We start from the raw sequence: 11,727 nt of genomic DNA, 5'->3' as shown, positions 1-11,727 counted from the left end.
AATACAATGCATAAACTACCTAAAGGAGAACAATAGGTTAATACAGTCCACGGTGTATTTTGAGTTGGGCTAGCATACATATATTGCATTTGGGAAAAGCTCGGAAATGCATCTGGAGTTAAAAAAACTTGATCAACGCATGCAAACTCAGTGACAACGCAAAGTTATCAAAAATATCATACTTTTATATTGGATTAGTTGATAAAACTAATATTAATATACAACCTTGTGCGTGATTATTCTTTTCAGATTTGTTCTTCATGATAACTTTCCTTCTCAATATTGCATAAGACGCAGCTTGGGCCTTATAGGTCGCAACAACATTATTTCTTTGTCCAATAGGGCCTAAAAAGGATTGAAAAATATGTATGAAGATTCCTGAAGCAATTAAGACTATAGAAAAGTAGGGTTAAGATTATAGACCTGGAAAATAACCAACATTATTTACTCCTGGTGAAGGAATTTGAATATTAGTGTTCAATACTGACAATGGTGAAACTTCACTACATGGATCTGCAATGTTAAAATTATGTTTCAATTGAAAGTGATTAGAGATAACAAAGACTCATGCTTTCAAGTATGAAGTGATTACTAAAATGAAACTCAATAAAAGAAGCAAGCTGTCAAATTCCTACTATGGAATTTTAAACTGGTTAAGATGCTTCTATCCTTGACATATATTAAATAAACAGATTATAATAGTAGAAAAAGGAAAGCAAGCACATATTTTGATTTAGAATTGAAAATTGATCTAGACTCTTAAATCAATTATAATAGGATCTTTCAATCATGCAGTAAACTACCTTTATTCTTATGATGAAAAGTCGACGTAAAACAAACCTTTTCTTTTTCTTGTTTTTTGATAAGTTGTCTTTGTCTGAATGTTTGATAAAGAACTTTGTTGAGTAGATGAATCTCCTGCAATGATATTTTGCACTGCAGAAAAAATAAAAATCATGTCAACACTTTTCACAATATGGCAAGCTTTATTAATTTAGTGAAGTATGTTCAAATGCAGCAAATGTTCCTCAAAATGTGGCATATAAAGTAAAGGAAAAAGAATCTGATCATTCACACTACTATATGTGTTGAGGCTGAAAGTACACTATATCAGGAAGGAAGATGATTGTCTACTTATTGTTTTTTTTTGCAATATTAAATGAACATTATATTCATGATGGGTCAAGTGGCATTACTAAGAATAGCATACAGATCCTCAAAAGAGGAATTACTAACCAACGTGTGTTTCTTACCTAACAACCCCAGTTAATAGTAGATACCATTACAAACTAACTATCCCAAAGGATTTAGGAAAGAAAAGAAAGTCAAAAGTCAATTCAAATAAGCACCCTTCGCGACAAAGAAGAAGAAGTTGTTGTAGAGACAGAGAAGGTCGGGACCACCCACTAGTTGTGTTGAGGTGGGGGAGGGGGTGATTGGAGAGAGAGAGAGAGAGAGAGAGAAAGAGAGAGAGAGAGAGAGAGAGAGAGAGAGAGAGAGAGAGAGCAATTTTCATATTTTGCTCCTCACGATGGTCATAGGTGGGGAAGGAGGAGATGAAAGGGAGAAGGTGAGAGTGAAGAGATTATGGGTACTTATGTTAAACGGTTAAAAAACTTTATTAATAAAAATAAATAAATCCGGGAAAACCCTCTAAACTAAAAGTAATTCAAGATCATTAATACATTGCATCGCCTATACCAGTAAGATTGCATCATCTAAGTCAACTAAAAAAGTAACACTCTCTAAACTTATAAATCATATGACGAAGCTTAAGACCTTTCCCGATTATCCAAAAAACTTAAATTATTAGATAGGGCCTGTTTGAATAATTTTATATTTATTATTTATAACAAGACCAACATAATCTCATCATCACACCATTATGTGTGTGTTTGGAGCAACGTTAGCAGATTTGGATTTAACCAGAATTGGATCAAACCTGAATTGAATTTAGTAACGTGTGTTGAAATGACGTGATTTATGTTTGAATACATTTACCCAGAATTGAGTTTCGTAACTGAATTATAGTACATATACACAAAATCATATCAGCCAGATGGATAAGCTAACCCAAGTCAATTCTTTTAAATTCAAATCAAACTTATAAAATCGATTTTCAAAACTGGTTCTCAAACATATTCAAAACAATTGAGATCCATATTTGAGACTCTTATCCACATTTAAAAATTGCAACCAAACCAAACACACCATATATGTCCTTCGCCCATGTCAGTTCCAAGCCCAGAAGACAACAAACTTCAAAAATTGAAGCATCATGTCCTATTGTGTCATCTTACAATACGTACTCCTGGAGTGCATCGCCCATCAAACCTAAACCTTCAACACACATTGCGTCACCATCCATCCCAATAGGAATACATATTTTGAATTTATATATATTTTTTTTAGTTTGAATTATACAAATAAAGATCATAATCCCATGTTCTTGGTTAACCAAAAAAAGAACCCCATGTTCTTGTTCATAATCAAACAAAGAAAGATTAAAGTCTAAAACTCCATTGAGTGAATATTCAATTTTCCAAGGAATATCCAATTTCAATGTATGAGTTCTTAACTAGTCATCAGATTCAAAAAAAAAAAAAAACTAGTCATCACAAAAAAAAAAAAGAAGTTGAAAGCATTTAGAACCAGGACAATATAATAAGATGATGATAAGATAAAATAAAAATAACAAAAGCAAATTACACTTGTGATCCGATCCAAATTTTCTCTTTTATATTAAACCCAAACTTCCATTCGAAGTTTTTCTCTAACGAACGTGCCATCCACCTTCCTTATCTCACGTCACTCACTCCAACAACTCTCACTGACACCGCCGCTACTCGCCACCATGCACGGAGGCGGAGGAGACTTCCCGTCGCCGCAGCCCCCAAACAGCGGCGAGTATCTCCTCTCTCTCATCCAGAGACCCCACCACCACCACCACCCACAACAACCAACCGCGCCGCCGCCACCTCAACAATCACCGGCCATCGATCCGGCCGTCGCATTCATGGGCCCTTCGATCCCCGTCGCCGCGTCCCCATGGCAATCCAACGGCCTCGATCATCCCCAGCCTCATCCTCATCACCACCACCATCATCAGCATCTTCCTCCATGGTCACACACTCCCCCTTCACCTTACCCGCCGCAAAGCTTCTTCGGGTTGCCCCATAACCCGTTTCCCCAACCTCGCCCCACCGGAAACCACTACCCCGCCGCCGCTGCCCAACTTCACTACAACAGCGGCGCTGCTCTCAGTGACGATCTGCGCAGATTAGGGTTTCCAATTGAAGGAAACGATAAAAGCACTTTCGTTCAGCAACAGGAACTGAAGTTGAAGTTCGGGTCTCTACCCTCTGTTTCGTATGCTTCTTCCCCTGAAGTTCCATCCAATGGCGATTCCTTACCCAATTTGAAGTTCGATAATGGGTTTGATAGGAACTTGCACGTTGACCCCAAAAGTGGTCCGAATAACCATGGTGTTGTTGGGGGTTATAGGGTTTTAGGGTCAGCTCCTGAAACAACTAGACCACCACCACCACCTGGGTTTGGGAACAAGTCAAGGGGAACAGGCTATTGGGGTTCTGGCACGACTAGAAAGGGTTCAGAGGTTGGTGAGGATAGAGGGTTAGCGGTTGGTTCAGGTGAATTTGGTGCTAGGAATGAGAACTTGCACTCTAAGAAGGAAAGTGGAAGAATGGGGTCTGGTGGAAGGAGTAACACCAGAGGCAATGTGGCACGTGAAGTGGGGCTCCCTGATCAGATTGATCACCCTGGGCCGCCGTCCGGGAGTAACCTCCATTCGGGCTTGGGTTCCGGTATTGAAGAGTCTAGGTCTAGTTTAAACCGGGTCGGCGTTGTTGAAGATGGTGTTAGTGATAAGCATATGGGAGTTGGTAGCCGAGGTGGAGCTGATGTTGATCTCCTTGGGGAGCAGATTGTTGAGTCCTTGCTGCTTGAGGATGAGTCTGATGACAAGAATAATAACTCGAAGCAACGCCGTACCCCTCGGGAGAAGGTTAGTGCTTACTATTTGTTATCAGTGTTATCAAATAGTGGCGGCTATACACCGCTATAGCGTAGCGGATTTTTGGCTAATCACGACGTCACTAACTATAGCGCGCTATTCCACTATTCGCCGTTAAATAGCGGCCAAAATAGCGGAATTTTGGCTCACCGCGATGGTCCGTGATCGCGATTTGACAACACTGTTGTTGATTCAACTATAACTAAATTTTTAACTGAATTTTAGTTTCATCCAAGTAGTTTAATCACCATTATTTGTTTGTTCAGATTATAAGGTTCATATAATATTTAATCATTTATTTGCCTTGTCAGTGTAAAAAAGAATATTCTCTAAGTATGAGGTTACTTACATCATTTACTATCAGGATGCTAGATTATTAGACTCAAGAGGAGAGCAGATGCTAAGCCAGCGGGGAAGAATGTATAAGAGACAGATGATGTGCCGAAGGGACATTGATAGTTTTAATGGTTCTTTCCTTGCAATATATGAATCCTTAATACCTCCTGAAGAAGAAAAGCTGAAGCAAAAGCAATTATTAGGTGTACTGGAGAATTTAGTTAGCAAGGAGTGGCCGACTTCCAAGCTTTATCTGTATGGATCATGTGCTAATTCATTTGGTGTTTCAAAAAGTGACATTGATGTTTGCCTTGCTATTAAGGAAGCAGAGGACAAATCTAAGATTATAATGAAATTGGCAGATATTTTGCAATCAGATAACCTGCAGAATGTGCAGGTCAGAAAATTGCTATGCTCTCTTTATATTGCTATCATACATTTTGGTGCTTTGTACTCATTTTGCTCATATATAAACAAATATTCAGTGACTATTTTACTAATGCAGGAGCTGCTTGTCTAAGCCTCCTATGTAATTTTCATAAATGAAATACATATGAGGATAAATTAGTAAATTAGTAAATTTACATATGAGAAGATTGACTTTGAAATTTTTCCTAGATGAAGCCGTGCCACTGGCTTGTTTTGATTTTTGTTAAGTCATTGTCTTGTTTTTCTGATACTTCTCTACAGGCCATGGGAGATACCGCACTTAATATTTCCTTGATGGCTATGACTGCATAAATGTGTATAATTGTTCTATTTGTAAACTTCTATTGATTATCTTTCTACTTGTGCTATAGAATCTTACAATCAACTTCATTGATATTAGAAGTAATTAATACCTGGCTTGTTGGGGAAGGTTGAAGGTGGCTAGGGACTGTGATTTTGAATAGGTTTTTGAAAAGGTTGAAGGTGGCTAGGATACAAGACGAACTTCCATTTGTCGAAAATCTTGATATAGAAAAATAAATTGAAAAGCAAGATTCGGAAAGGATGAGAGAGATGGATAAGGGTGGGTGGCTAGGATACAAGACGAACTTCCATTTGTCGAAAATCTTGATATAGAAAAATAAATTGAAAAGCAAGATTCGGAAAGGATGAGAGAGATGGATAAGGAAATAGAAAATGTGAAGAGGTCGTAGGGTGAAGCCTTGTGAGTTTCCTTACCATACCTCTCGATGTATATGAATGCTGGATGAATAGTACAATGTCAAGTAATGAGCCCTAAGCTGCTCCTATGAAATCGGAAAATTATGTGCTCACACCCAATAGGGAGAGATAGGAATAAAAGAGAGAGAAATGATTGATATGATATGTGATGTTATGAGAAAAGATGAGAGAGATATGAAGAGAAAGTGGGTGGAAATTAAACCCTAAACCCTGAAATAGTAGACAAACAATAAAGATCCATCAGTAAAGAAAGCTTTCCATCCTCTTTGCATATTCAATAAAGAAACCCCTCTAACTCTAATGTAGTCATCAACCGAGCATTAAAAATCTAAGAAGATCGGTTATTTATAAATTTTTTATGAAATGCGACTGCAAAAACATATTATTGGGATTTCTTTACTGACTCTAAAAGAAGTGATCTTGTGCCAATCTAACAGTATTATTATTATTATATTTCTTTTGGCATAGATTTAGGACATAAGGCGGTGTGTTGCTGATATTTTTTCTAATCTGTTGATTGCTTGTAAAGGTCTTACCTATTTACTAGCACATAAGTTAATGCCCCCACTTTTTAATGCTTGTGTCTGGTTTTCTCCAGAAGACACCTTCAACATTACTTGGTGTTGTATGTGTCATATGCCAAGGGCACCTTGAGGAATAATACAAAACTCAAATATGAAAGAATAAAAGGATAATGAGAAGATCTATTAAAGAAATAGATGGCCTTCAATAAGTTGATTTTTACATGAAATAGTTTTTTACTAGAAAAATAATTAGATACATTAGGAGAAAAATGCAATGGTATACAAGTTAAATGAAGAGCAAAGCATCATTGCATGTCTGATGTCATTCAAAAGTTGGAACCGAGAAAATAAATGAAATTGACAAAGGAAGAAATGAAAAAGGATCAATAAATTAGGAGTCTGCAATGAATGATTGGTTGGTGTAACCGAGTGCTTCAGCTTTTATTGAAGGAACGTGACTGTTGTCGAGCTGTTGCTCATAGATACATTTATGTGAAACCAGTGTTATCAAATAGCGGCTATAGCGGCGCTAGCGTAGTGGATTTTTGGCTAATCGCGACGCCACTATTGCCCGCTATAGCACGCTATTCCCGCTAAATAGCGGCTGAAATAGCGGATTTTTGGCTCACCGGGATGGTCCGCGATCGTGATTTTACAACACTGTGAAACAATTAAATTGAATTTGGATACTCTTGGGGTCCTTAACTTGAATTTGTTTACAGGCGTTGACACGAGCTAGGGTTCCTATAGTAAAGCTCATGGACCCAGCTACAGGAATCTCTTGTGACATATGCGTCAACAATATCCTCGCTGTTGTAAATACAAAGCTTCTTCGGGATTATGGACTCATTGATGCAAGGTTACGGCAGCTGGCTTTTATTATTAAACATTGGGCTAAGTCAAGAGGAGTGAATGAAACTTATCATGGGACCTTATCTAGCTATGCGTAAGTTGGTTTTGATGTTATTCATGTCAGAAAAAGTTTTTGCTTTGTGGAATGATTGACTTTATGGAGTGATTGAAGTGCAAATAAATGTGGTGACAAGTTATGGTGCCCTAAAAATAATTTGCGAAATTCTGATTTCAGGTATGTGTTGATGTGCATCCATTTTTTACAACTGCGAAGACCTGCTATCCTTCCATGCTTACAGGTTTGTACTTTAGTTTTTATTCTTCTGTTTCTCCATGCAAGATATATCTAGACTTGCCTTTCCACAAAGGAAATCGCTTTAACTATATATGGATCATGTTGTAGGATTTCTGCCTCTGGCGTAAGCCTTAATGTTTACTTTTCATTGCTAATATTGATAATGGAATAACACTATCATCAGTATTCAAAGCAAACTGAGTAAATTTTTCCTAATTACACATGTCATCCTCGTGTGCTTGTGTATCATATAACTTTTTGTAATCCATACATGTATTTGTTGGTTACATAATATTTTGATATTTTATATACAGGAGATGGAGTCAACATACTCTGTGACTGTGGATGATACTTATTGTTCTTACTTTGACCAAGTTGACCGCCTTTGTAATTTTGGTCGAAATAACAAAGAGACTATTGCTCGTCTTGTGTGGGGATTTTTCTATTATTGGGCCTATTGTCATGATTATGCAAATACTGTTATATCTGTACGTACAGGAAGTATACTCAGGTATGAGAATATTTAATTTTTTTTCATGGTTCCTCTTTTGAAAGTTCTTTTTTGCTTTTAGAACTGTGTGTATAACAATTTGTTGTCTTCTTTATGTGTCTCGAGGAGGGTTTATAACTTACATGCTAAGCTATCAGTATTCAGTACCGTAGAAATATCTAATTAATAAGCCAAATAGCTATCACATTGTGTTATATCGTTTCCCAGCTTGAGTTTAGATATCTATAATGTTGAACAATTGAGGGTTGGGGGAGCAAACCTCTTTAAACTTTTGCCCCTAGCATTCAATAGATATGAAGTTTCTTAGTGGCCATTGTCTTTCTATTCCTTCCTGTTGTTGGACGTCCTTCGTACCAACTATTTGTTGGGAATGAGATAGGAGTGTGAATGCTTTGCTCATTTAAATCTTTGAATAAGACTTTTTATTTGATATATAAATTTAACATGTAATGCTCTTTTTTGGTGTAGCAAGCGAGAGAAGGATTGGACAAGAAGGATTGGTAATGATCGCCATTTGATATGCATAGAAGATCCTTTTGAAACTTCTCATGATCTGGGTCGAGTGGTAGATAAACGTAGCATCAAAGTTCTGAGGGAAGAGTTTGAACGTGCTGCTGATATTATGCAAAATGATCCAAATCCATGTATCAAACTTTTTGAGCCTTATGTTCGTAGTTGATTTATGTGTGATGTAATGGAAAGTGAGCTTGTAAAGCTTCTTTTTCGACATTTCATGTATTAAGCTCCTGTCATGTTTATAGTTGTATTTATTAGGGTTTTAATCATATCATCTCCATGTAAAGAACTTCTGGGTTTGATCTTTTGTTGGAGATGCAGAATGAGGTTCATGTTACCAATTTAGTCAAATATTTTATAATACCAATTGAATCGACTTCATGCTTTATCCAGGCTTACAATTTAAAGATGTTTTATGTTTTTATTTAGTTTTCAAATTAAAGTTTTATTAATATTAGAAAACATCTCACTCAAACAGTTTCCTTTCTTCTTTTCTTTTGAAAATTGATTTTTAAAAAACCGTTCATAATTATCCTTTTAAATTTAAAAACTAAAACTGCAATCAAACACTCACAAAAGCTTCAATTTGAGAAAACTTTGATATGAGATGTTATATTTCTAAAGAGAGATATACACAAAAACTTTTACATGAGAGAATTTCACATGAAAGTAGGATCCTCATTTGTCAAAACCTTTTGATTCATTCCCATTCCACTTTCTTTTCAGGTTCATATTTACACACTTTCTCATATCTATCTTTTCTTTTCATATTACATCAACTATTACATCTCTCTTTTTTCTTACTTTCCTTCCTAATCTCACATGAAAGTTTCCTCAAACTTTTATCCTCGATCAAAACCGAACAATTAAACTTACATTTATGATACATCCACACCTCAGCTTGTCTTTCATCTCATTTTCACACATTTTTTTTCTATCCCTCTCTGCATTTTCTGTCAAATCATAAATCATATAACTTATTTATCTCTTTTCTCTTCCTATTTGCATAAGGTAGTAGTGGAAATGAGATGTAAAAATGAGATGAAAGAAAATGTGACGTGTGAATGTATCATTTCTGATTCATTAAACTTAGTATCACACATTACATTTTGTCTCATTCCACCCCCAATGTATCCATCAATAGTCAACACATGACAACAATGGATCACCAATAATCAATGATTTATTATCTTAAAAAATAAAGGAGTGAACAAGTAGTATGCACTGTCATTCACATTCAGTCATTCCTTCTTCTTCACCATCCATCAATGGCAGTTCAAAACCACCACTCCAGCAGCAGCACTGAACACCTCCCAAAAGTCCTCCTCTACGGTCCCCCATCACTCTCCTCCATCATCAAACCCCACCCTTCTCACAATTTCCAAATCCTAAACCAATTCTTACCCACCCACGCCTCCTCCATCCACGCCGTCGTTACCACCGACGTCAGCTTCCTCGTCAATGCCGATCTCATCGGACTTCTCCCCTCACTCCGTCTCGTCGTCACTGGCAGCGCCGGAACTGATCACGTTGACCTCTCCGAGTGCCGCCGCCGTGGAATCCAGGTCGCCTCCGCCGGGAACCTCTACTCCGATGATGTCGCCGACTTGGCCGTGGCTTTGCTGATCGACGTCACGTGGAAAATCTCCGCCGCCGATACAAATTTCAGAAGACGGCTTCAGCCTCCGTCATGGGATTTTCCATCTTCTTCTAAGGTCTGTCATTTTCCCCCCATTTATAAAGCAATTCTTGTTTATCATCATATGATTTAGATAAATAATAGCTTAACTCTTGTAAAATATTGTGTCATTTCTTATGATTATGAAAGTTTTTATATCTACAAACTATTTATTCCATATATACTTGTTAATTCTAAAGTTGTGAATGTTGCAAAGATGTTTAGCTCGTTATTGAATCATGAGAAAGTATCTATTCTTTGCTATGAATGTTCAGGCACAACCGAACACAAACATGTTTGATTGTTTGGTTTTCAGTTGAAAACCATATCACATTGGGTGTATTAGGATTGGAGAATGTGTGTTATGAGGTCTTATAATGCGTGAAACGTGAGAGAAACTTAAGATTTCTATTGAGGTTCAGTTGGGTTCAACTTAAATCCAAACATGGTGTGCTTGATTTTCAGCTCACACACATTACTAGACAACTTCAACGGAAGAACACGAATTCCATTGAACCAAACATGACAGGAACAACTTACTTCGGTTGAGTTGAATGTGCTTTCAAGTTGATCTCAACTTGAATTTAAATACACCCTAAAAATCTGAATATCTGAATCAAATTTGTGCGTACTTGATGAGAAACTTTGAAATTGACACTGAACCCGAACTTTGGACACTCTGATTAATAGAACGTCTGTTTTAGTTTATCTTTTTTTTCAGAATCAATTCTGTCACAAAGAAGCTACTTTTATAGTGTGTGTTTGGAAATGAGTTATGCACACACCCAATGAGCGCTTGGGCAAATAATATAACTTGATGCTTCAGGGAGACGAGTTTAGAGGATTTGGAATGTGGTTCCTAACACACTGATAATATTTTTACTAGAATTGAGTTTGACTTTAGAATGAATTTTAAAAAGATCTCCAAGCATGCACTTATTGAATTTGTTGTTTCAGTTGGCTGGAAAAAAAGTTGGAATTGTTGGCTTGGGAAAAATTGGCTTGGAAGTGGCAAAGAGGCTTGAGGCGTTTGGTTGCACTATATTATACAACTCCAGGAACAAAAAACCATTTGTTTCATACCCTTTCTATTCTAGTGTTGTTGAGCTTGCTTCTAACAGCAATGTGCTTGTTCTCTGTTGTGACCTAAACGACCAAACAAAGCACATTATCAACAGAGAAGCTATGTTGGCACTGGGAAAAGAAGGAATTATAGTGAATGTTGGAAGAGGATCTCTTATAGATGAAAGGGAATTGTTGAAATGTTTGATGGAAGGGGAGATTAGAGGTGCTGGTTTGGATGTGTTTGAGAATGAGCCTCAAGTTCCTAAAGAGTTCTTCTCCTTGGACAATGTAGTCCTATCACCACATGCTGCTGTGTTAACTTTTGAGTCTCTCATTGGTATCAGCCAACTTATGGAGCGCAATTTGCAAGCTTTCTTTTCAAACAAGCCTCTGCTTACTCCCGTCAAATTTGATTGAATTGTTTCTTCGCATTTTTATCTCACCCTTTTCTTGAATCCTTCTCAAATAAATTATTTTACTTTGTTTGAGAAAACATGTTAGGTTATGTACAATATGCTTTGTGAAATTTTTGGTGCTTCTTTTTGTCACCCTTTCTATTCAACCGTGTATCCTGTTTATGCTAATTGTTAATAATGCACTTTTAGAATCTAAATTATTGGTACCTCGTGTCCCACATCACATTTAATTATAATTGTGCTATTGAGACTACTTCTAAATTCTTTTGCATAGCTCCTTAAATGGTGATATTGCTCAAGAACAGCTCCTTCAATCCTCTCAAGGCCTTTT

General features: G+C 36.9%; 2 protein-coding genes across 2 annotated transcripts; both read left to right on the top strand.

Annotated features, from left to right (window-relative positions):
* The first annotated feature begins 2,746 nt into the window (after positions 1-2,746).
* Positions 2,747-8,625, top strand: LOC130746621 (UTP:RNA uridylyltransferase 1). The gene is made up of 6 exons (XM_057599311.1): positions 2,747-4,024; positions 4,398-4,766; positions 6,786-7,009; positions 7,151-7,214; positions 7,525-7,721; positions 8,190-8,625. The coding sequence occupies exons 1-6, from the start codon at positions 2,855-2,857 to the stop codon at positions 8,398-8,400; spliced, it is 2,235 nt and encodes a 744-aa protein (XP_057455294.1). The 5' UTR covers positions 2,747-2,854; the 3' UTR covers positions 8,401-8,625.
* Positions 8,626-9,429: 804 nt separating this feature from the next.
* Positions 9,430-11,564, top strand: LOC130746620 (glyoxylate/hydroxypyruvate reductase HPR3-like). The gene is made up of 2 exons (XM_057599310.1): positions 9,430-9,952; positions 10,873-11,564. Exons 1-2 carry the CDS (start codon positions 9,506-9,508, stop codon positions 11,395-11,397), a joined length of 972 nt encoding a protein of 323 aa, XP_057455293.1. The 5' UTR covers positions 9,430-9,505; the 3' UTR covers positions 11,398-11,564.
* Positions 11,565-11,727: the final 163 nt, after the last annotated feature.

Source organism: Lotus japonicus, chromosome 3, assembly GCF_012489685.1.
Source record: "Lotus japonicus ecotype B-129 chromosome 3, LjGifu_v1.2".
Lineage (NCBI taxonomy): Eukaryota > Viridiplantae > Streptophyta > Magnoliopsida > Fabales > Fabaceae > Lotus > Lotus japonicus.
This window is presented reverse-complemented; position numbering and strand designations above follow the sequence as displayed.

Coding starts and splice junctions, on each gene's coding strand:
- LOC130746621 (XM_057599311.1), top strand. CDS start 2,855: ATGCACGGAGGCGGAGGAGACTTCCCGTCGCCGCAGCCCCCAAACAGC. Junction 4,767..6,785: donor ATAACCTGCAGAATGTGCAG/GTCAGAAAATTG, acceptor ATTTGTTTACAG/GCGTTGACACGAGCTAGGGT. Junction 7,010..7,150: donor GGGACCTTATCTAGCTATGC/GTAAGTTGGTTT, acceptor TTCTGATTTCAG/GTATGTGTTGATGTGCATCC.
- LOC130746620 (XM_057599310.1), top strand. CDS start 9,506: ATGGCAGTTCAAAACCACCACTCCAGCAGCAGCACTGAACACCTCCCA. Junction 9,953..10,872: donor ATTTTCCATCTTCTTCTAAG/GTCTGTCATTTT, acceptor TTGTTGTTTCAG/TTGGCTGGAAAAAAAGTTGG.